The 24,792-nt window shown below is 40.7% G+C and overlaps 1 protein-coding gene across 1 annotated transcript; it reads right to left on the reverse strand.

Moving 5' to 3' along the window:
- Nucleotides 1–1,518: 1,518 nt before the first annotated feature.
- On the reverse strand, nt 1,519–24,792 carry SERTM1 (serine rich and transmembrane domain containing 1). Its single transcript, XM_010344977.3, has 2 exons — nt 24,531–24,792; nt 1,519–4,063 (listed from the first exon to the last, which is right to left on the reverse strand). The coding sequence occupies exon 2, from the start codon at nt 3,883–3,885 to the stop codon at nt 3,562–3,564; it is 324 nt and encodes a 107-aa protein (XP_010343279.1). The 5' UTR covers nt 3,886–4,063; nt 24,531–24,792; the 3' UTR covers nt 1,519–3,561.

The following is a 24,792-nucleotide window of genomic DNA, read 5'->3' on the forward strand; positions in this document are numbered from 1 at the left end:
AGTAGAGACGGGGTTTCACCATGTTGACCAGGATGGTCTCGATCTCTCGATCTCGTGATCCACCCACCTCGGCCTCCCAAAGTGCTGGGATTACAGGCTTGAGCCACCGCTCCCGGCCAGGGGAGTATTCTTTCTTGAATAACTAAGGGTCTCGGAAGTCTTAGGTCCAGGGTGCTGGACTGATAGGAACGTATACCAGGGGACTTTCTAACAGAGAGTGAGAGAGTGGGACCTGGCACTGGGTTGAAGTGGGAGCCTCTTTCAGAGGGGTGGGAGGCTGACTTCAAGACAGGGGAGCAAGTTAAGGAACGGGCACTTCTCCTAGATAACGTTTTCTTCATTGCTGTTGTTTTCCTTTGGACTGTGGGAATAGTCTTACTTAGTACTCAATGTAAAATATTTTCTCTCATCTTATAAATCCCATCAGCTACCCCCAGTCCTCTAACCTAGTCTGTTACATGCATATCATCTTGCGGGCAATTCAGAGATGGCACAAGAGATGTGGCTTTTTGCACTTCCCTCTTTCATCAAGTTTATTCCAATAGCAGCAGCTTTCCATTGAGGAGGAGGGTGGCTGGATTCAGACTCTTGCAGAAAAGTAGGTCCCAGTGAGGGTTTTGAGCTGTGCGGGGGAATGCTCAGCTCGGAGCAACTGCAGTTACAAGGGCAGTGGCTGAGAGGTAAGACTCCTGTTCTCTGCAAATACATAAGCGCAATGCATGTGATCCTTCCTTGGCCATAGTGTGTCCTGCTGATCATCAGTATCCACTGGAGTCCTTGTTAAAAATATCCAGAAACACCCTGGCTCCACTTCTGAAGGTCTGGGGTGTGGTGTGGGATCCTCTATATTGTCAAAGCACCCAGATTATTCTTTTCATCAGAGAAATGTGGGACTCACTGTTTCAGAGGGAGGTGACCCTTGCAGGGCTGGAGAGAGGCTGACATTTGAGTCACACATTACTGACCCTGCTTCCGAGAGAACGTACAGAAAAGGAGTGATATATTTATATGTAAATAGATGTCTTTCTATACGTGTGTGTGTGTGTGTGTGTGTGTGTGTGTGTGTGTGTGGTTTGTGCCTAAAACTCCTAGGAAAAGCTTATTCTCTAGAAGAGATTATAAATCACCTCACTGAAAAAAAAAATCAAAGAACCAGGCTTTCAATGGACTCCACTTCTTTATTTATAAACCCATCTTCCAACCTTTCTGAACTTCTTAAACAACATGAATTCATCTCAAGTTGTACAATCTGTTACCTTGGCAAGCTTCTAATGACAAATCCTGTTTTACATCTTTGACTGTGGCTCTTAATTTTCCTACTTAACGTTGAGAGCAAGAACCATTGCGGTAGGGGAGGAATGGGGGTGTGCTTGTGGATTCGATTCGATTTGATTTTTAAAGTAGTTTTGTTGTCAGATATCTTTGTATCTCTTTCACAAGGAAAGGATAAAAAGATACCCTGAGGACAGATCATACCCAGATTGTTCTGTTGTGTGGCAAATTTGTCCTTTTATTTAAAAAAAAAATCACTTCACCCATGTCCTTTTTTCTCTCTATAACCAAAACAGCACAGGATTAGTCGAAGAGCAAAAGTGATAATATAGATTCCTCTATAATTCTGTGTAGCTTTCACGCTACTTTTAATTGGGAGTATATGAGTGTGTGTGTGTGTGTGTGTGTGTGTGTGTACACATATACATATATATACTCAGAGAATGCTAATAATGCGCTAAAGTAGCAGTTTATCTAGTCCAGTTTTTATACTACATAATAACACCCAACCTACTGCCATGCTTTAAACAGTAACAGAGGCAAATTTTTCACTAATTATACATTTTAGGGCAGCAACTCTGTTCTGGTCTTATGCTGTCTGAGGACATATTTGATATATAAATAGTTAAATGTGGTCTGATTTAAGTGAGGCTTATGAATTAAAAGAAGAAGCAGCCTTTTGATTTTCATTCCCAGACCTCCACTCTCTCAGCATTTTGGACTGATAAAGATAAATCCTGTACAAATAGTGTATTCTTTCCCCAATTCTAGTCACTGGAGAGTGCTGACTGCACAATCCAACCAAAGAATGTGTGGAAGCCTCACTGCTTAAGATTATTAAATGTTTTGAACAAGGAATGATTCAGTTGTTATGGGAAGACTGTGGCATGCTGATGCAGTGGCCATCTGTAGGTTGAGTAAGTTCAGCGTTTACTCTGTGGGCCATTTATTCTTAAAATTAAATTAAAATTCCTACCCTTAAGGAGCTTCAGTTTGTTTGTTTTGTTTTTAGGGGCAGGTTGAGTTCGCCGACATTCAGTGTCAGAGCTCATGTGTGTGCCCAATTTCACAGACGGCCCCTCCCACCCCCAGCCAAGTTCAGACTGCCCGCAGCAGGGCAGCTCCTAGGATCCCTAACCCTCCCAGCAGCTATACAACTTGAGTGCCTACAATTTTTAATACAAACTCACATCCTGAAATCCTCATGTAGAGTATTATTTTAACATACAACAACTAGTTATCAGAGACGAGACGTTCGTGGAGTATATAATAACACATATATTTCTAATTTAGTCTCTAAGTTTGGCAACCTAATGTGAGTGAACAAATATCAGACATCTTGGAGGCCTAATATAATTCTGCACTAAAATTATAAAGACTATGAAACTGAATCAAGGAACTTACATGACAGCTAAGAGTTATTACTGTATAAAATACAACTAAATGAATATTTTCCATATGCTTAATTCTCACTGATAGAAATTATTCATATAAAAACTTCTTGGCATCTCTTCTGATGCTCCTCTTAGTACTAGTAACAGCAATTAATCACAAAGAATTCCACAACTTTGGGGCATTATGACTAAAATATAAGCAGAAAAACAAAATAAAACTCCAGGAGGCAGAAATACATTACAAACTCCATCATAATACATGTGTGTCTTGTTATTAAAATGTAAACTCGTCCAAAACTTTTTCAAATGACTTACATTTATCAATAAGTGTGATTTTCACTTGTTAAAGTGAAATTAAAGAAAATGTTTAGCATATATTTACCCTCAGTTTTAGAAATGCTATACAGTAAATCTAAATTGACTCTCTTCCTTTTTAAATTTGGTGTCTCCACTTTATCTTTTACATATGGAAAATATCTTCTACATAGGTCAGACTTGATTTTCCAGTTTCTGCAGGCTCAGTTAATTTCATAGTTTTGTAAAAAAAATGAAGAGCAAGAGTCCACGTCCAGCAACCTCGGAGAGGCCACCTCAGGTGAGTCTACGGCGCCCAACAAAGTGGAATGAACTGACCTACGCGAAGAGGACCACTCCAGATTCGGCAAGCCGTTTGTGTGAAACTCTGCAGCTTCGGTTTTGCACACATTTCCACCAGCATCAGCATCTCCATCCCCAAATGAAAAGCATCATGAATAGAAAAGAAATCGAGATAAAGGAGAAGAAGCAGCAGATCTACACCAAAAGGGTCATTTCTTTCATCAGGCAACACTTCACGCGACACTTCCATAAGGGGATGCCAAAGCTGCTGCCACACTCAAGAACTCTTCCATTTTTCTCAGGATGAAAGGTTTGAAAAAGTGGACCTTTGAGAGGAAATGCTGCAGACTTCCAAATTGGTGAAAGAACTTCCAGCGTCGCTTGGATACTCTGGGTAGGAGGAACTGGAGGAGATGATATTTTTGAGCCTCTGGAGGGCAATGATTAAAAGCAAAAGCAGAAATGCTAAAAGGCTGAGGAATATGGACACATAGATGTAGACGTTTGACAGGTGGCCTGAGGATGGGTCCACTGATGTGGACAGGGATGTGGGAAACAGCTCAAGAAAAGTTCCATTCTCCACACTTCCTGAAAACCCCGAGGAAGTGTCAGGTTCAGACATCTTTATGGAGGGTGAAGGAATGAACTGTTAGATTAAACTCAAAACTTCACACAGGGATTACACAGGACAGATTGGCATTTTTCTCCCGGTCGTGTTTGCAGAAATCACAGGCTGTTAAATCAGCACAACAAAACTTCTTGTTTCTCAAAGTCAGCAGGGGATCAGGTGTGCACTGAGACTGAAAAAACAAAAAAAGCAACTCAGTGCATTCTTCAGAAAATATCACATTTGAATTTCATTTCTGGTTTTTATTTCAGTAGGGATTAATTAGAAAACCCACCAGGGAGGAAACAAGATGAAATAACTCTCCTAGGAATCAGTCATGTTTATATCTTTATATTACAAATGATAGTATAAAAACGAACTTTTATTTTCTGTTCTACAGTACCCTAGGTACCATGTTTCTCCAAGGAACTGAAGATAAAAGAAAAAATACATTTATGATGTGCTCCATCTGCTGCGATTTCAATAGATGCTCCAAGTATATACTCTGAGATGAGAACACCAAAAGTTAGCTCCAAACCTCCCTCCCTCAGAAAATTAATTCCATACATTCTCCAGCTCATTAGCATCATTCCTGACCAGTAAATCCCTCTAGCACACTTTGGAAAATCACTGCACATGTGAGTGTGCATTTTATTGAATGTTTATAAGATGCTGACTTGTTTATAAAAATTCTATCTCCTTGAAATCAGGTGCCATTTCTGTGTAACTCTTTTTCTTCAATGTACCTAGGTACTTTGTTTTACATACTTTATGCATTTAGTTTAAAAACTTTAGGTTTGTTAAGAAGAAGAACAAAGGTTAGATTCTTTCTGAATGGCAGAGAATCAGGTTTGCTGTCAAAGACACTTAGCTTTGAGTCCTGTGTTCTCCATTATCTTTGGGAAACTGGGCAAATTACCTATGTTTTCTGAGCATCACTTTTCTTATCTGTAAAATGGTCTGCACCTGCTTCATCTTCTCATGGTGTTCTGCATGGACCAACGTAATAGACATGGAAGTATGCTGAACTGTAAAGTGCTGGAGAAAAACTGAGTTTAGTGTGTGGTGGAGGACAAAGGGGGATGGTGGATGGGTGAGTGTAGGGTATTGTGTTTTAAGGGGTGTGGAGGGGGAACCATTTCTTCTTAGGTGCAAAGAAAAGCACTTCATTGTGTTCAGGCTGCGAGACAAGAAGATCCTTCCTGTCCGATAGATACGTCTTTTCTAGTCCAGAAAAGATGTTCTTCCTAGCTCTGTATAGCTCTAGCTGTACATTTCTAAATCTTGCTTCCATTGTGGTGCAGTACTAACAAGAAACATTCACTCTGCCTCTAGCTTTCTCTTTCTAAACTCTGCCCTGCATTTTACCTGGAGAACTTGCCTTTTCTTTCTGTTCTTCAAATCTAATTAAGTACTAACTCCTGTAGGGGTTGACATTTGCCACTGTGGCTGGAGCTGAACAGCACTAATGATCCTTGTCAAAGTGGGGACACTTCAAAGAGGGCTGTCCCTGTTGTGTGACATGCAGTCTAATGAGTCCTAGTGAGTTCTCGAGTAGGCTAGGGATGGTGTCTTAGTAGTTCTTAAAATAATTTGACTCCTACTCCTCATTTTGCATTGCCTGGTGATTTTAATTCCATTAGGCTGCTACAGGTTCTTAACCATCCTTGAGAAAAAAAAAAAAAAAAAGAAGAATCGCAGTGGGACTGCAAATGTGTTACACTGATTTGGCAATACCTAGCCTTTTTACAGCACGTAAATATTCCAGCCGTTCATCTTTGGGGAATATAGCAAAGAGTCACAGAGGCAGCATAGAAAAGAAAACTAGGATAGAAACCTCACAGATTGTATGGGAAAAAACTATTTAAGATGTTCCAGTACAACCTCCTAAGTGTAGCAGAGGAAACAGAGAAATAAAGAAGCTAATTGATTTGACAAAAGTCACATTAGAAGACAAGCAAGGGCTTTTGGCTTCTCCCCACCCTCACCCCTTATACCATCTGGTTTCAATTTCCCTAATGTTTCAGTAGGAAGGATCAAATAAAAACATCATTTCTTTTCTAAAATGGGCGGATAAGGTAAAGACTATGCATCTTGTGTGTTCCTTATGACTACTTTGCCGGGCAGGTAGAGCAGGAATCATTCCCATTTTGCAGATGAGAAAACTGACATGTAGAGACATCGTGATTTACTCAGGGTACACAGCTAGACAGTGACGGAAAAGTGACTAGAATCCATGCCTGAACTGTATTCTTGGTTTTCTCAACTGTGGTAGGAAGAGAAAAATTATGCTTTGGGTAATTAGTTTCTATCTGCCACTTGCTTTGGCCAAGTCCACAGTTTAGTCCTGAACTTTCATTTTTCTCATTTGCACAACAGTGATGTTTACCTTTCCTACTTCCCCAGGAGGTCTAGAGTTAAGACGTGATAACATTTTCCATAATCATACTTAGAGAATAATAAAAGGCCATCCCAAGTAAACTACCAGTAGTAAGATAGTTCCTTCTAGAAGGTCTAGAGGGACTTTCAAAGTCTGTCTTAGTCCTACAGTTTAGACAGGTATAGGTCAAAGATTCAGCTGAAGTTGGCCAATTTTTCTAAAGCCACCTTCTCTGCTACACAAATCGGTACCATTTTCCAGAGGTGGGGCTGGAGGCACAGACAATGTCGCTCTGGTATCAGCAGTTCAGGGGGTAAAGCTCACATCTGGCTACCAGACCTCTTGTTAATATCATTTTATAGTGTAAATATTCCAAGAGTAGGTTTTAACTTCCTGAAGATTGCCTCCTTTCAGCCAAAACTCCACCATGAGCCTCAACTGTCGACAGGGTGGTTTCTAGGAAATGTGGCACAGAAGGTTTGGGTAAAGCATCTGATCTTTTAAGTGGCCTTGGAAAAACAGGAAAAAAACAGGAAATGAAAACTTGTGCCCTTATTTGACATTTCACAACGAAATATCATCTTCCTTAAATATTCCCCCCAAAATTATAGATTTAATATCATTTTCCAGGGTACTTCTTAATTTAAAATCACAGCGACACAGATTTCCTTTCACTATTTCATCTGCTCTGAAACAACAGAGTGTGTGCACTGTTAGGATTTTAATTTGGATGTTAATTCTCATTTCCTTATTGAAGTTTCCAAAACAGGAATATCTTCTTTCTCTCGGGTTTTATTTAATAGTAGCTGTATAATGCTCAGGATGACCCAGGCTGTATGTGTTTAGGCATTGTGACAGTGTGGAATGAGGCTGGAGGTGGCCCTGCGGAAATGAAATCAAATGAGTGTGTTTCAAGATGATGCTTCTTGGGCTGTTGCTCCCAAACAGATAAGGTTTGAGGAAAAGAAGAAAGAGACTTCATCTTAAATGCATAGCCTTGACCTGTCTCGGGGCAGCGCCAGCAGACTCTCATTTCAGGTGACACCTAAAGCCACAGGGGGATTTTGATGCTTTTTTCCCCCTCAGAATCACTGTCCTCAGAAGGTGATTTTTGAGAAAGGAAAATGAGACAGCTGGATCAAAATATTATAAATGAAGGCCTGTGAAAATGTTTTAGCTCGTGGTCAGCCAGCTTTCCATTTTTCTCTTGGAATAAAAGCCTGGTCTGGGAAGAAATCTATAAAAAAGCAGTCCCCTAGTGAAATGAGGAAGGAGGGATGCACAGTCTCTCACCATGTGCCCAGTGGGTTGGGGAAAATGGGAAACCACATAGACAGCACAGACCTGGGGTCTCTGGTTCCAAGTCATTTAGCACCATGGCCCTGGGACCCCTTCTAAAGAATGGAAGCTTTCCTTCCTGCAGAAGAATTACGGGTACTGGCAATGTTTTGGAAGAAAAGCATACTCTCTAGCATGTACCTCCATTCTCCATAAATGAAGAGCTGACCAGCTCTCATCTCTGAGTGCTCTCACGTAAGCATGGCAGGACACATGGCAGTCAGCGTGTGGGCACAGCCTGTGCCATGGCCTTGACTTCTATGATGCAATGGTTTGTAAAACTCAGCCTATCAGTCAGCCTCAAACATGGCACAGCAATTTTAAATTTCAAGACCTTTATTCAAATACATTTCTATGTGAATAACGATTATTTGAAAGGTTTTTGTTGTTGTTGTGGAAAACTGGGGCAAGTTGCTTTGTTCCCTTGCCTGGCTGTTAGATGCCACATCAATGTTCCATCATTATCAAGTTCTGCTGTCATACTTCAAAGGTGATCCTCTCAAAACCATGAGGAAAGTGGCATAAAGTATTAACACAATATAATAAAATGCTTTTTCCAGTACACAAAAGGAAGATTTGATAGTTGAATGGAATTCATGGTTTTAGATGATGTATTAGATCTTTTGCTCTGTAGGACACCTAAAAATGAATAATTCCAGAATCCAGAAGGGAACTTATCACATCTGAGCAAAGCTGTTTCTCATTCTATTTAGAAAATGCATGTTTTACATAAGACCTTGCAACCATTCCTTTACCCTTTGCACAATTATCTTCTCTCTTAATGCTTTCTCTCTGCTTAGTGGCCTTTTAGGTCATGCTAGCTGAGAGATTACTGCTGACAATACATACTTCCCACCATCCTTCTCTAAATGTAAATCTTCACATGCATTCAATGGCAAACATTTACCCGTGACTTGCAGTAACAGAAATAAAGTTTATTATCTTAGGTGCTACCCCTATTCAAAACTGACTCAGCCATCTGTAGAGTTACCTGTTTGAGAACTGCCTTTACTTATCAGTACAATGCTTTGGGAGAGCAGAGTTTTGTGTGAACTCTCATTATGAGTCCTTGAATCGGCACAATAAAAACCAGGTCCAGGCATAGCATTTCATGATTCTTTTATGGTGTTTAGAAAACAGCAAGGAGTAGATTTTCTGCACTTCACAGAGACTGGACCCATCTTGGCTAACATAATTACCCTAAATCAAAACAAGAAAAGTAGTAATCTGAAGGTTAAAGGAAAGAAGTAGTAGAATGATGGCTAAGAAGTAGCAGAATGATGCAAGGCACTTTTAGAGAGCAGGAGAAAAGGTCATTGGCTAAACGCTTGATTGATAGAAAAAGCCAACAGCTGGAGAAATAATGACTTGAAGATCATAAGCAAGATTATAAGGAATCAATGGGAAGAAAGAAGGTAAAAACAATATTGGCTTTTCAAGATGTTACAGCATTTTTTTTTTTTTTTTTTTTTTTTTTTTGAGGTAGAGCCTTGCTCTGTTGCCCAGGCTGGAGTGCAGTGGTGCGATCTCAGCTCACTACAACCTCACGTCCTGGGTTCAAGTGATTCTCCTACCTCATTTTAAATGAGAGCTTTTGGTATCAATTATTTCCCCCTACCAGCTCTGATCATTTCCAATATTTTAGAAGTATATTAAGAAAGACATCTTTTAATCTCAGAGTGGCTAAAATTGGTTAAATCATGGCATTAGTAAACAAAAAGTCTTGCTTATTCTTAGCAAAACTAGACAACCTTTCAAAAAATTCTCTGACTGGACATGGTGACTTACGCCTGTCATCCCAGCACTTTTGGAGGCTGGGGCAGGAGGATCTCTTGAGTTCAGGAGTTTAAAACCAGCCTGGGCAATGTGGTGAAAACCTGTCTCTACCAAAAATCCAAACCATAGCCAGGCATGGTGGCATGCACCTGCAGTTTCAGTTACTCGGAGGCTGAGGTGGGAACATCTCTTGAGCCTGGAAGGTCAACGCTATAGTGAGCCATGATTGTGCCACTGCACTCCAGTCAAGGTGACAGAGTGAGACCCTGTCTCAAAAAAATAAGTGAAATAAAATAGCATTCTCATGAAACATGCTGTGCTAGGATAATAGAATGGTGTTTGTTCCTTTTCTTTTGTGTCTCATTTTGTCTCTATAGTAAAATAATTTGTATCCAGTATATATTTTTTGTCCAATCAAAAAATGTTAATAACTGCCTCCATAAATAGAGTGATATTTAGAAAGATTTTGTACTTGTAAAATAAATTTGTGATTGTCATAAATCCCTGGGAATGAGTCAACCAGAGCTTTTTTAAAAGTCCTTTGCATGTAAACTACTAGGTATCCTCAGACTTCAGGGGTCTTTGTGTGCCTCTAAAACTGTCCTAAGAGAGCATGGAAGAACTTGAAATTCTGTCTCCCATAGGCATCCAGGCTAATGAGTATAATAAGAACCATTTTGTTGGTCTATGTTCCTGTAAATGTCTATTAGAGTGTGTGTGTGTGTGTGTGTGTGTGTGTGTGTGTGTTTTAATTTATAAGAATAGATATGCATTAAATATTTCATCCACTCCATAACATAGACCCAAAACTTCATTGCCACTTAAAATATCTTGATAGTTGAGGCTTGATTCATAGAAAGAGAGCAATGTAAACTAACCAGTGTAACCAGTTCTCTATTTTTGCACATAAGAATATAACAAGGAATAACAACCATTATCTATCCATAAGATCACATGTATAGACACAATGTGAAAAAAAAAGTAAAGATTCCCCATTAAGGAGATATTTTTCCCCTTAATGTAATGCAAGATCATTGGTAGATTTCGGATCCACTTGTCTGAAAAAAAAATACAAAAACAAAACTTCAGCATTAGCAAAATAATTACACAGGTCACTATTTATATCTATCTCTATTGACAACTGTAGTCATGTATTTGTTTAAACTAGGGTACTTTATATAATAACGTATTCCCTAAAAATGGATTAGAACATCACAAATATGCATGAATGTTATGCGTCTTGCATTTCCCAATAGGAATTCAAGCTAACAGAGTCTTTCACTTAATGACATTTTTAATCAAGGCATAGCATTTCCTTGAATTAATGAACCATTGTTTCTCATAATACAACTACAGATAGAACCCTAGTTGATTACATAGTCTGTAAATTGCTCATCTCATCCAGATATTAGCCAAGTGTTTGGCATAACATATACATATGAATTTTGCCAGATAAATGATCTCATTCTTCCAGTCCTCTAAGGCTGACAGTCAAAGTATGATAATGCTTTCAAGAGTAAAATGGATATTTAAAAAGAATAATGCCTGATAATTGGCAGCTTAGGCAGGCTAAGTTTTGAATACATTCAGTTTGGGCCATATAATATTATTTAGTAGTCAGCTGAATACTCAGAGAAAAAAAAAGTAGGATTCAGACCACAAGATTTCTTCCCTTACAAGGATGCTCAATGTAAGATCCTTGATGGATCTGGAATCAATTAAAAGAAAAAAAGTCTTTGTTATAAAGCACATCATTAGGACCACTAGGGAAATTTGAATATGGACTGTACATTAGATAATTAACACATCAATATTAAATTTCCTAGTGGTAATATAAAAGAATGTTCTTGTTCTTAGGAAATGCATATTAAAAGTATCTAGCCATAAAGTGTCATGTCATCAACTAACCCTCAAGTCATTCAGCCAAAATAGCAAAAAAGTACCCACACATACACATAAACATATATATATATATATATATATATATATATATATATATATATATAACAAATGTGTCAAAATGTTAACAACTGGTTAATCTAGTTGACAGATTTATAGGTATTTATTGTTATTATTCTTGCAACTTTTCAACAGGTTTAGAAATTTTCAACATACAAGTTGAGGAAGAAAATAATTTATCCCAAAGAATTCAAGAAAATATGCTTAGAAAAATATGCAGTAAGTCAGCCAAAATGTTAGAAGCTTCTAAGGAAATACAATGATGGAAGCCAGATTCTTCTGTGGGCATCAGAAAAGCTCAACTACTTGCTGCTACCATCAGCTCATGATGCCCAGTAAGCCACAAAAACTTATAGTGAAGCATCAGAGGATGAACTAGAGGAAGTTTAATACAACCAGGGAACTGCATCCATGTTGGTGGGAGAGGCTGCCTGAAGACCAGGAACGGTGACTCACCAGTAAGCCTTATTCACAACTCTACTCCTGCCACCACCCACTGGACTGAATCTCATCTGAGCCTCCAGGAGCAAGTAATCCTGTTATGTGCATCTTACATCATCAGTCATCTTCAGAGGCAGCCCAGGATATCTCTCCTGCAGTTTAAATACCCAGTCAAAGCTTGGGACTAGCAGTTTTCTAATGACAACTAATGAGGAGGTGATCTGTGAGAAGATCAGGGAGAACACACAACAGCCAATGTGGTCCAGGTTCAAAGTAGAGCTTCAAAAGCAGCAGATAAACTAAACACAAGTAGAGACTTTACTAGGCGGCTAAGTCAAAGAGGCTGCAAACAGCAAGTTCCACAGACAAAAATGCTCACAATCCTTGCAACTCTTATAACTAGCAACCACCTCCGTAATTAGAGAGGTGTTCTCTTGCAACACTAGAGAACTCACCCAAACCAACCACCTCCTTGGTTTGGGTGAGTTGTCTAGTGTAGCAAGAGTCTAAACTTGACCCCATGAACTCACTTACAGTCCAGGGTAGACTCTTGTAATAGGGGCCAATGAACAGTTTAGAAATTGGATCTAGTCATGGCAAAATGCAGTTGCAATTTTAAAAAAATAGGAAACATCGCTATGAATAGTGTTTTTCCCAGTCATCACCAATCATATGACTGAGGATACAGGTAGGGCCTGAAATAGTACCAGATGAATCTGATATTAGACAGAGGTTACATAAAACACGATCTCTGCAAGGAGACTAAGTGCTGTCTCATGTCTGCAAAATTACCTGGACTTCCAAGGACACCTGGGAAGGGAGAAAACAGAAAGAGGGTGTTGTGTCCTTCATTAGGAAAGCACCTTCCCTGGTGGGGTTTCCTGTGGCCCTGCTAATCCTCAGTTGTGAACACAGCAGCCGAGCCTGCCAATGCTCCCTCTTTCTCTCACAGGTGGCACCATGAACTAAAAAGTCTGGTAAACAAAGAAAATGTCCACACGTTCCTCATAACATGGAACAAAATGAGATGGCAGGCTATCAAGTGTGGGTGGAAATCAAGTCCTCGGAAGCCTGTTGTCATTTTAGATAACGATTCAAGACCAGAGCCTGTCAAAGACAATACAGAAGCAATAGACAAGGGTAGGCTCACACTCTCCCAGAGCCTACTTCAACTTGAAAATGTAAGGTGAAACTGAAAAATAATTAGGATTTATGTGTAGAAAACAGACTCCAAAGTAGTGACCTACAGAAAATAGTTTCACAGTCTTTTAAACATGTAAGTAAGTATCTTTTTACTCAAGGAAATTATGGATAACCTTTAATACATGATTTAACTGACTTTGTTCTTTATCAAGGCTGAGCTCTTCACCTTACTTTCAGAGGCTATGAGTGCTGCATCTTTAATTCACTTGTAGAAATAGCCTACACGTGGCCGGGCGCGGTGGCTCAAGCCTGTAATCCCAGCACTTTGGGAGGCCGAGGCAGGTGGATCACGAGGTCAAGGATCACCTGGTCAACATGGTGAAACCCTGTCTCTACTAAAAATACAAAAAAAGTAGCTGGGCATGGTGGCGCATGCCTGTAATCCGAGCTACTCAGGAGGCTGAGGCAGGAGAATTACCTGAGCCCAGGAGGCGGAGGTTGCGGTGAGCCAAGATCGCGCCACTGCACTCCAGGCTGGGTAACAAGAGCGAAACTACGCCTCAAAAAAAAAAAAAAAAAAAAAAAAAAAAAAAAAAAAAAAAGAAAGAAAGAAAGAAAAAAAGAAATAAAAAAGAAATAGCCTACACGTTCACACATTATTCACTATTCTTACATCTGGTATTAGCTCTTTTTTGTTTCAGTGGTGTGAGCTGGGACGTAGGGACACATTATGGCAGAAGAACGATGAGAGGTACAGGGGAGGGGAAGGGGTGGATGAGGGCATCCCCAAGTCATTGAGAAGTAGCAATCTGTCTTCAGAGCATGATTTGCAGATGAGGGCAAACCCAGGATGCCTGTGGGAGTGAAAGAATGTGCAGACGAATCAGTTTGAGAAACAAGAACAAGGGCAGCATAAAGGATGGCTGCTAGTATTTATCAAATAAAAGCATGCACCAACTTTGGATGTGTGTCTGTATATGTATGCGTATTTTGTTTAATTACCACAACTCACTAAGATAGTTGTTATTATCTCCCACTATTTTTTTTAGCAGATGAGAAAATTAAAGCTCAGAGAATTTTTTTTTTTAAATATGCAGAGTCTTGCTCTGTCACCCAGGCTGGAGTGCAGTGGCATGATCTCAGCTCACTGCAATCTCCACCTCCTGGGTTCAAGTGATTCTCATGCCTCAGCCTCTCCAGTAGCTGGGATTCCAGGATCCCCCCACCACGCCTGAGTAATTTTCGTATTTTGGTGGAGATGGGGTTTCACCATGTTGCCCAGGATGACCTCACACTCCTGAGACCACTGCCTGCCTCCTCAGCCAATTTGCCCGCCTCAGCCCTTCAAAGGGCTGGGATAACAGGCATGAGCCACTGCACCTGGCAAGCTCAGAGAATTTAAAGCCTGGTCCAAGCTCACCCCACCACTAAGAGGCAGGTCTGGAATTCAGATCTACAGCTCTGCATCCCCAATTGTATGTTCACTCCATTCCTTCTCTCTGGGGAGGCTGTGGGTTGAGGAGGAATGTATTTGAGACTTGCAGTCACTAGCATTGTTCATGAAATGTTTCTGATGTCCCTTCTCCTAGGCCTGTTGTAGGATTGCATGTTCTAACTCCCTCTGAATTTAGGGTGGCCATATGACTTGTTTTGACCAATGAAGTGTATGAAAGGTGACATGTCACTTCTAGATAAAAAATGTAAGATCTGGTGTGAGATTTGCCACCCCCTTCTCTGCTGCAGTTATTGTGTCATGGTGTAAGTACCTGCCAACGTCAATCAGTCTGCAGCCTTGTGTGACTACAGTGAGTCTCTTCACTCCTTGCTGGCCCCATTGACACTTATGTCAACACGAATAAACTTTGTTTTAAATCACTGAGATTTGGGGTTTGTTACTGTAGCATTATTCTCCTTCTATGGACCAACATAAGGTCTCACTATACTTTGATGGCTGAGTTTATTACGGGTCTCTAAGAATTTGACCATAAATAAGTCAAATGATGACTATCTGCGAGTTGTATGAATTGTGTATGTAATATGTTAAAACTCTCTTTTGGTACTGGTGAGAAAGAAGGTTTTAAAGGCTGTTTTGGTTAGCTTTAATTTCATAGAAGTGTTAGGTTTAAGGGCATGAGATTTAGCCACGGGTAGGGGCAAAGACATGTTCCTTAATAAGCTCGAATATGATGAACTGCTACTGTATAAGGATAATCCTGACCAGCTGTCACTTAAACAGGCACAAATTATTTCAAATGAGAACCAGTGAGAGGCAAGGAGGCTATCAGACTAGCTTATGACTTCTAGTGGGAAAAAAAAACTCATTGTACAAGTAAGGGTCAGTGCATCACCTTTGGTTAAGAAAACTATATTCTTTGCTGCATTCAGTCATACATTGAACGAATACTTCTTAACAATGTACAGGAAGGGATAGAATTTTATCATTATGTGCATGAGTCTAATGAATCTGTAATTTGTATAGTAGCCACCTCGAGTAAGAAATCTAAAAGACTTCTCTTATATGAGCTGTCTCTTATGATCTGGCCACAGGCTACTTTTCCAGTCTCATTTTTACCATTTCTATTTTCAGTTCCCCAATTAAAAAATACTTACGTTTAATCTTAATATGTGTACATGTCCTCTCCCTAACTTAAACCCAAATCCAATTTATTCACTCCAAGCCTTTACTCAGGCCATCCATCCTCTGTCTCATCTGTTTATTGTTCACCTATGTACTTTCTTTATGCAAATTTCTGGCTCCCTTTTCTGCATTCTCAGCATACTTTTTGTAACTTTCTACACTAGCATTTTTCACATTTTATTATACTTACCATATTTATTTACCTATCTGCTTTAACAGACTGAGAAGTCCTAAAATAAAGAACTAACAATTCACTTATTTTATATCCACAGACCAGTACAGAATGTGGCATAAAGATGATCAATCAGCGTTTGCTAGATGGCTGCATGAATGAAAGAAAAAGGGAATAAAGAAACTTGAAGCTTCTTGGAGAGAGAGCTCATGTTTACTCTGTTTTTACAGGTAAAAGAATATTTAATGAACGAATAAATGATCTTGTGTAAAATCGTAAAGATTACCCAAGGCGGGTAAGCATCAGCGGTAAAGAATAATGATGATGAACCCTCTCTAAATTTTAGAAATGTTTTAGTTATGGCAATAAAATTAATAGTTTCTGGTTCCAGGGCAAACTCTGCCCATATTTTTAAAAATAAACCAATTGTGTCTTTCAACAATGTCTAACAAAGCTAAGATTCTATTTGGTCAAGCGTTCACCAGGATAACTGAGGAAAGGATGGAAGAATGTGCTGGAAATGCTAAAACACATTCATGTGAACAAGCTGGAGGGTCGTAACAAATGTATTCTGAAGGGCACAATAAAAATCAATAGAGTTTACCATAGTGAGATGAGGAAGCTCTGGCCGAATATGAACCAAATGCATTTTTAAAAGAATTCCTTAAGTTACAGTCCATGATAATCCCATCCTTTGAAACTTACAAGTCCTTTATCATCACAACCTATGACGCTGTGCTCATCTGTGGAAATAAAAAGGATCAAGGAAAATACCCACTTCATGATCACTGTAGGGGAAGCTTATTATAATTCACTAGCTTCAGGAATATCACGTAGCATAGGACTGTTAGCTACTCCATTTCAACGCTAAACCATACCAAACCGAAATGAAACCAAAACAGCTCAAAATTTAATAGCAAATCAGCACAGAAAAAAAAGGCTTACATGTTTAGAAATGTTTCAATTTGACTACGAAGTGCTACTTTGGAGATCAAGGCTACTCAAAGCAGCCACCTGGCTCCCCGCCAACATGTTGGTTACCGGTCCCTGTGAGACGAGGAACTTGCAGCAAATACAGTGCTTCCTTCATCAAGAAAGTCTTGTTACAAAAGAAGAAAAAGAAAAAAAGGAAATAGCTAAACTAAAAAGTATGCCTAGTGCCTTATTTGATTTATATTCTGGCACGAGTTCTGTATCTCATGACGAACAAATAAGAATTCAAATGGGCTCTCGTGTACGGACCGTACTTCTCGTAGTCCTCGATGCAGATCATAGCCATGGTGATGTGAGCAGCAGTCTCCTTAGCAGCACTATGCCAGGGAATTAATCCAAAAACCTCAGCTTCTTAGGAAAATAATAAGAGGAATGAAAACATATGGTCAGATGAGCACAAGAGAAGCAAATATTCTCTTTTTTCATTCATTGTACAACTAACTGCAAATATGTATCAAGCACCTAATGTATTCTTTTGTTTTCTTTTATAATCCCTCTCAATCTTAACTTTCCCCTATTAAAAGAGAGAAAAATCACTTGAACCTGGGAGGCGGAGGTTGCAGTGAGCCGAGATCTCGCTACTGCACTCCAGCCTAGTAACAGAGCCAGACTCCATCTCAAAACAAACAAATAAACCAACCAACCAACAAACAAACAAACAACCATGGAAAACCATGGAAAACCAAAATCTAAACAAGCATTAAGAACAACAAAAGAAAAAAAATTTCATAGAAACAGAAAGCGAAAAGTCTTTAGCAATCAGGAAAATGAGGCCTCCAAAAGTTAAGTGAAATTTGAAGGTCATTGTTTATACGTCACTTATTTTTGAAAAAGCATATGCGGTAGGAACTCCAGCTAGTGCCAAAAAACACACATTGAGGGCCCAAGACCCCTTTTGCAATCCAAAATCCACTCCACACTCAGAACTGAGCTGAGTGGCTAACAAGAGGAAGGCAGACAAAAAAGTTCAATTTTTTTAATCCAGAGGCTTTTTTTTTTCATCATATGAATCAAAATATGTGCCAAACAGGGAGTCCAGTGGAAAAATGTAAGACCAAAACCAATAGGGATAATAGGGTGACACTTGAACACACTGAAGAATCTTGGAAACTCATCCCACTCAACTAGACCCACTTTGTTGGCCAGGAGTCTTTCTGATGGTCTGAGACTAGCATCCAAGCTCACCAAGGACTTTCCCATGAGGAGTTGTTAGAATGACAGGCTACCTTGAGGGGAATGGCAGAGGGTACAGACTGAGTATCCCTTATCCAAAATGCTCTGGACCAGTAGTGTTTCTGATTGGGGATTTTTTTTGTCGCTGGTGTTTGGATTTTGGAATATTCAAACATACATGAGCTATCTTAGGGATGAGATCCAAGTCTAAACACAAAATTCATTTATGTTTCCTATACACCTTATGCACATAACCTGAAGATAATTTTGTACAATATATGTAAATTTTTTTGCATGAAAGAAAGTTGTGTGCATTGAACCATCAGAAAGCAAAAGTGTCACTATCTTAGCCACCCCTGGGGACAAACAATGTGTGGTTATTTGGTATCACCATCATTCCTGACTAAATGTATATGCTACTCATAGCAATTATTTTCTTACACTTATTCATACATAAATACTTAACGCTAAAAGATACGACATCATTAACACAGAGAAAAAAATGTGTTCAAGGGTAACTAGGCAGGCCAGGTGCAGTGGCTTACGCCTGCAATCCCAGCCCTTTGGGAGGCCGAGGTGGGCGGATCACTTGAAGTCAGGAGTTCGAGACCAACTTGGCCAACATGGTGAAACCTCGTCTCTACTAAAAACACAAAAATTAGCTGGGCATGGTGGCAGGTGCCTGGAATCCCAGCTACTCGGGAGACTGGGGCAGGAGAATCTCCCAGCTACTTGGGAGGCTGAAGCAGGATAATTGCTTGAACATGGGAGACAGGTGTTGCAATAAGCCGAGATTGAACCACTGCACCTCAGCCTGAGTGACTGAGCGACACTCCATCTCAAAAAGAAAAAATGTGATTAAGCAGGACAGTTGCATCACAAGAATACTTGTATCAGCTGTTCAACAACAGCAACAACAAACAGCGGGCTTTCAGTCTCAACCTGCCATGCTGCCTTTTGGTGAAAAGGGTACCATGCACTGTGGTGTCATGCCAGTGCTCAAAAAGTTTAAGGTTTTGGGACATTTCAGACTTTGGATTTTTGGATTAAGGATGCTCAACCTGCATTAGTAAGTTTTTTTTGGGGGCCTAGTACCATTTATATGGGTGTGTCATACTGAACACATAAATCATAAATTATGTCTTTATGATCTATGTACTTTTCTATATGAATGCCAACTGCTAATATATTTTTTAAAGGAAAAGAGTATTATGTGCTAGGTCATAGTGAGGAAGGTCTACTGCTTCTTGCACGAACTATTTGAAGGCTTCCCTTTTCACACAACCTAGATGGCATTGTAGGATAACAGTGTAAATGATACATTTTAAGAATGTATCCTATGGAGAAAAAAAAAATCAGCAAGTTTAAAAGTACATGCACAAAGATGTATTTTGTGGCTAAACACCGAAGCTACTAAAACGTTCATGACTTAAGGATTGGTTAAATAAATTACAGAAGAGGGCCGGGTGCGATGGGTCACATTTGTAATCCCAGCACTTTGGGAGGCCGAGGCGGGTGGATCACCTGAGGTCAGGAGTTTGAGACCAGCCTAATCAACATGGTGACACCCCGTCTCTACTAAAAATATAAAAATTAGCTGGGCATGGTGGCAGGTGCTTGTAATCTCAGCTACCTGGGAGGCTGGGGCAGGAGAATTGCTTGAACCCAGGAGGCAGAGGTTGCAGTGAGCCGAGATCAAGCCATTGCACTCCAGTCTGGGTGACAGAGTGAGTCTCCATCTGAGATAGAAGAAAGAAAAAGAAGAAAGAAAGAAGAAAGAAAGAAAATGACAGAAGAGTCACACAGAAGTCTCCTGATCCTATTATATTAAAAAGGGTTGTATAAGATTTTATTTCAAGTTCCAGATACATGTGCAGGACGTGTAATTTGTTACATAGGTAAACGTGTACCATGGTGGTTTGTTGCACTTATCAAGACATCACATAGGTATTAAGCCCCACATGCATTACCACGCTGGGGTAGTAGGATGCTCTCCCTCCTACCACCTGCGACAGGCCCCAGTGTGTGGTGTTCCCCTCCCTGTGAAAAAGGACCATATTTTCTAACATGACAAGATGCTGAACATTTATGGCTAAGTCAAGAATGTAATCTTCAGAATAGTATACAGTATGATTCCATTTTTGTAAAATAACTACTACTACTACTGCTGCTGTTACTACTATTATTCACACATATATTTTAGATGCAAAAACAACAAAACAAAACAAGAGGTTATATACCAAACTGTTAACATACATTTTTGTTAGAGGGTATTATTATGAGGCATGCTAACATTCTATTTTGTGCATTTATGTATCTATATTTTGACAAAAAGAATGTTTATTAACATCAGAAAAAAATAATAAAGATATTTTCATTAAGAAATAGATATAAAATTTGATGATGACATATGCCATAAAAATACTCCTGGCTTTTAAGCCCAGAACTTCTTTTTCTCTTCCCGCTCTTCCTTCTCCCCTCTTTTTCTGTACTGTCTATACTTAACACAAACCTTTGAAATGGTTCATTTCTACCATATTTTTCTTTTTTTTCTTTTTTGAGACGGAGTTTTGCTCTTGTTACCCATGCTGGAGTGCAATGGCGCGATCTCGGCTCACCGCAACCTCCGCCTCCTGGGTTCAGGCAATTCTCCTGCCTCAGCCTCCTGAGTAGCTGGGATTACAGGCACACGCCACCATGCCCAGCTAATTTTTTGTACTTTTAGTAGAGACGGGGTTTCACCAAGTTGACCAGGATGGTCTCGATCTCTCGACCTTGTGATCCGCCCGCCTCGGCCTCCCAAAGTGCTGGGATTACAAGCTTGAGCCACCGCGCCCGGCCCTCTACCATATTTTTCAAAGTTTGACTCTCAGGCTGATTCCAGAGAGTAAATTCTCCTAATAGGGCTTAAAAGTACTTTGAGGTAGCATTGCATTTTACAGGATGTCAGTGTTCTACTTAAGAAATGAGAATAGTCTATCCCTCTGATAGAATCCTGGTCACAAGGAAATCAAAGGTGAATAAGGACCAAACCAGTTAAACCAGCAACAACAGTTGATAGATTAACAGGTACTTCTAATCAGTACCAGACAACCCTGGCAAATTAACCAGGAAAGCTACTATCTTGGCTTCCCTTGGGAAGTTAATCTATACATTGAATGTTTCCTGAATGAATTGAGTTAGTGTTTTAACTGTGGTTTCAGTCATCTTCCAGTCTCTCTTAATTTGAAACTGATTCTTATTGCCACCTATCCTTCTGCCTCTGATCAGAAGTTGGATGTGGGTCTGTTACCTTCTTAAGTGACTCTTTTAACAATTATCAGAGACGTACATTTTCCAGACCCTTTCACTGTTAACAATATCAGCATCAAGAATCAAAGTACAAATTGTAGAGCTAGATTGACTAATTTCCAATCTTAATATAGCTTAATAGATGAGAATTTAAAAGTTAGGAACTCAGAGGTTATTAGTGAGGTATCCCATTCCCGATGGCAATGTGGAGGTTTGTCGGATTGGCATCATTTTTGTTGAATTATGCTACTTCATCTTACACATATGTTAAAGTGTCTATGGTTGCTTGATGGCTCAAATATCTTTATCTATTTTTTCAAAAAAAATTTCCAAACTTAGTACAGACGAAATAATGACTATTTCCTATATTTGTAAGGCACTCTTGAAGAAAGCATTTTATGTCATGAGACTGAGCATGAAGACATTGTATCCTAGAGACACATCTGCCACAAATCAGAATCAGAACAGAAGGGACCACAGAATTTGGCCCAGTAGACTGTTGACCAGCCCTTGAAATGGCCAGTGAATGCACAGATGGACTCTCTGAATTCTAGATCAAAGGTTGGGCCACATATGCACACCAAGGGCTTCTTCATCTAAGCCTCTGGCTTGACTCCTGTAGGCACATATGTTGGCTAAAAGGAATTCCGTCAACTCATGCACTAAGCTTGAACTTTTTCCTTGTTGGGTTCCCTATTCTATTAATTAACTTAAAGGCTTTATTATTACTCTTTTTTGCTCCCATTATAAACAATCATTAAAGTCTATAAATATTAGGCCTATAATACTTTGTATTAAGATACTAATATAATATGCTCCACAGGTAGATATTTGAAGAAAACAACATTCTTCCACAGCACTACTTTTTGGCTTTTACTTCCATTTAACAAATTTTTACTGAGTGGCTCATGGGTACCAGAAGCCAGGCAAGTAGGACCTACATAGTCCCTGGCACCCAGGGCCATTCAGAAATGTATTTTTTCAGATTCTTAAATTACTACTTAAAAAACTCAGATTAAACAAAATGCAAAAATTCACCCATAATTTTCTCACTTCTCCATCATAACTAATTAAGTAAAAAAAATGCTCATACAAACTGTACAAACGTTTTTAAATAAAGGACCCCCCCCCCACACACACACAAATGTTATCATTTAAGTAGAGGGATAAAAGTAAACCAGAGAAGAATGATTATCAGATGAGCTCAGACTTGATCTAGCAGAGGCTGAATCGGAATTTTTGGTGTGATGAGTTAGTCTTTCTTTTTTATAATGAATGGATAACTCCAAGTTTGCTTAAAGGTTAGTATGCTTGGTCATTCTTACAAATCAGCTCTGTCATTATTCATCTGCCCTCATTAAAAAAAAAAAAAAAAAAAGAAAAAGGAAGAGAAACGCAGGAAACCTGCAGATAAACTCTCATGGATTTGATGCCACACACGGTTATTTGTCTCTTAACCCCTGATGTGCTTGTTCACATCGTAGACATCTAATAAAGTCTGTTGAACGGAACGAATCAACAACAAGGGAGTATAAATTCAATCTTACCTTACAACAGGTTTCTTTAATGAGAACAATAAATGTGTGTGTTCAGCTCTTCACAGCACTTTGGCTTACACGTAAAAAATAATAAATAAGCCCCTCAAAGCCAAAACACAAAAATGGAATATCCCACCCACTTGTTGGCTCTCAGTATTTCCAGATTACTTTTGAGGTTGGCAGATGGTTCGGGGGCCCTACGATGTCCAGCATTTGAAGGTGACTAGGGCATGGGCTGAGGGAGGAGGCTCTGAGACCAGGCAGCCTCACTTACAAGCCCTCCAAAAGGCAATTTACATTACAGATCAACTAAAAACAGTGTCCTGTGTGTCGTGGTAGAGGGGGAAAGACATCACTCTACTTAGTAAAATGAAGAGTATTTAGTTACAAAAAGAGACTTAAGAACCTCTACGGGCAGGATCATAGATAAGTTGAGACACCCAGACTAGTTGTATAATTCAGCAAATTAAACATATATATATATATATATATATATATATATATATATATTCCGCCCCCCCTCCCCCGCTCCCCAGAGGGTGCATGGGCTCCGCAAGACTGCATGAAGAGACAAACCCTTTAAGAAAGACTGTCACTTGTCGAGCCTCTTTTCCTGTTGACAGGCTGTTGTCTGAACAATGAATCCTGGAAGCACCTAGGAGGAACGTCTTAGGGAGTCGTCCTGCGGGTCCGCCCCAGGACAATAAGGCTGTCAGTTTCCCCGCCCTTTGCACCTGTAGTATGGATTGTACCAAATGCGAGGCTTTGAGACATCCTCTAGCCATCGGAGCCCATCATCTACCACAAAGAACCACCGAAGTACTTACTTTAGCAGAACAGTTTCCGAATGAAAATTATCGGGGAGAGGAAATGAAGGACTTTAAGAAACAGACCCCGTCTCTAGAGTCTGAGATCAAACCTGAGACCGATGGAGCCCAGGAGTATGGTGGAGGAAAGCGGACAGGCATAGCCCTAATCCTGGTCCCCAGCAAGGTATTTCTGTGAATGAATGGCTCCCTCTGCTCCCTGGAGAAGGGCATATTACAGATCCCTTTCCTAAATCGGAACTTAAGCAATTTGCCCATCATTTGCACACCTCGACAGGGAAAGGCAGGATTCCAGTGTCTCATCAGACCTGTTCTGGGAGCTAGGGAAAACACTCCTGGGAAACGCAAGTGTTCAGCGCCACATAAAACTTCCCCGGATTTAGGGCCACCCAAAGACAGGCGAAAAGATTCGCCAGCGCCTTAAGGTGCAAAGCCAGCTGTCAGTGTGCGCGTGGCGAGTCCCCGTTCCCGGGAAGGGACGCAAATGACCCTAGAAAATCAGACGGGAGCAAAACAAACCCAAGAATGACCCTCCACACACTACAAAGGCAAAAGCAAACAGAATGTACCTAGACACACACTCTGCAAAGTGTAGAACTGTCTACGCCTGCCTGGAGGAATCCACCTTTGCAGAGCGGAGGACGCGAGGGTAGACCTTTCCGGCTCCCCGTGTCCGGGACAGAGGCAGGTCATCCCGGGGCCAAGGACATTGCGCTCAGGGCCCCTCGCGGCTCCTACTGCAGCACTTGGAGTCACCCCGAGACTCGGAGAGCCGAGCTGCGGGTGCTGCTCGGGACAGTAAGGACGATGCGAAAGGGATAGATTTGGGGGTGTTCCACAGCAAGGAGCCAGATCTCCGGGAGCCCGGAAAGAGTCAGGGAGGCGGCTCTCCTCCAGGACCCGAGGCCGCCCCAGGCAAGGAGTCGGGGCGCCTCCGCGTTGGGCAAGTTCACCCCCAGAGCTCGGAACCCTGCAAGTCTCCCTCACTGACCTGCAGGTCAGGACACGCGACTTCCCGGGCCAGGCTCCTGCGTTTGCGGTGGGGCGATGCTCCAGGCTGGACGATCCGCACCCGCGAAGCCGTCCTCGGGAATGTCGGGCGCAGGGGCGCGGCGCGCAGCGGGAATGGACCGGGACTGCCAGCTCTGCACAGCCCGCGCGTCGTCCCCCCGCCCCTCCCGGGCGCACAACCAATGGCCGCGAGCTGGGCCCACTCCTCGCCGCCCCCCAGTCTCCGCTCTGGCGGGCGCTTG

This window comes from Saimiri boliviensis, chromosome 16, assembly GCF_048565385.1.
Source record: "Saimiri boliviensis isolate mSaiBol1 chromosome 16, mSaiBol1.pri, whole genome shotgun sequence".
Classification (NCBI taxonomy): domain Eukaryota; kingdom Metazoa; phylum Chordata; class Mammalia; order Primates; family Cebidae; genus Saimiri; species Saimiri boliviensis.

Coding starts and splice junctions, on each gene's coding strand:
- SERTM1 (XM_010344977.3), bottom strand. CDS start 3,885: ATGTCTGAACCTGACACTTCCTCGGGGTTTTCAGGAAGTGTGGAGAAT.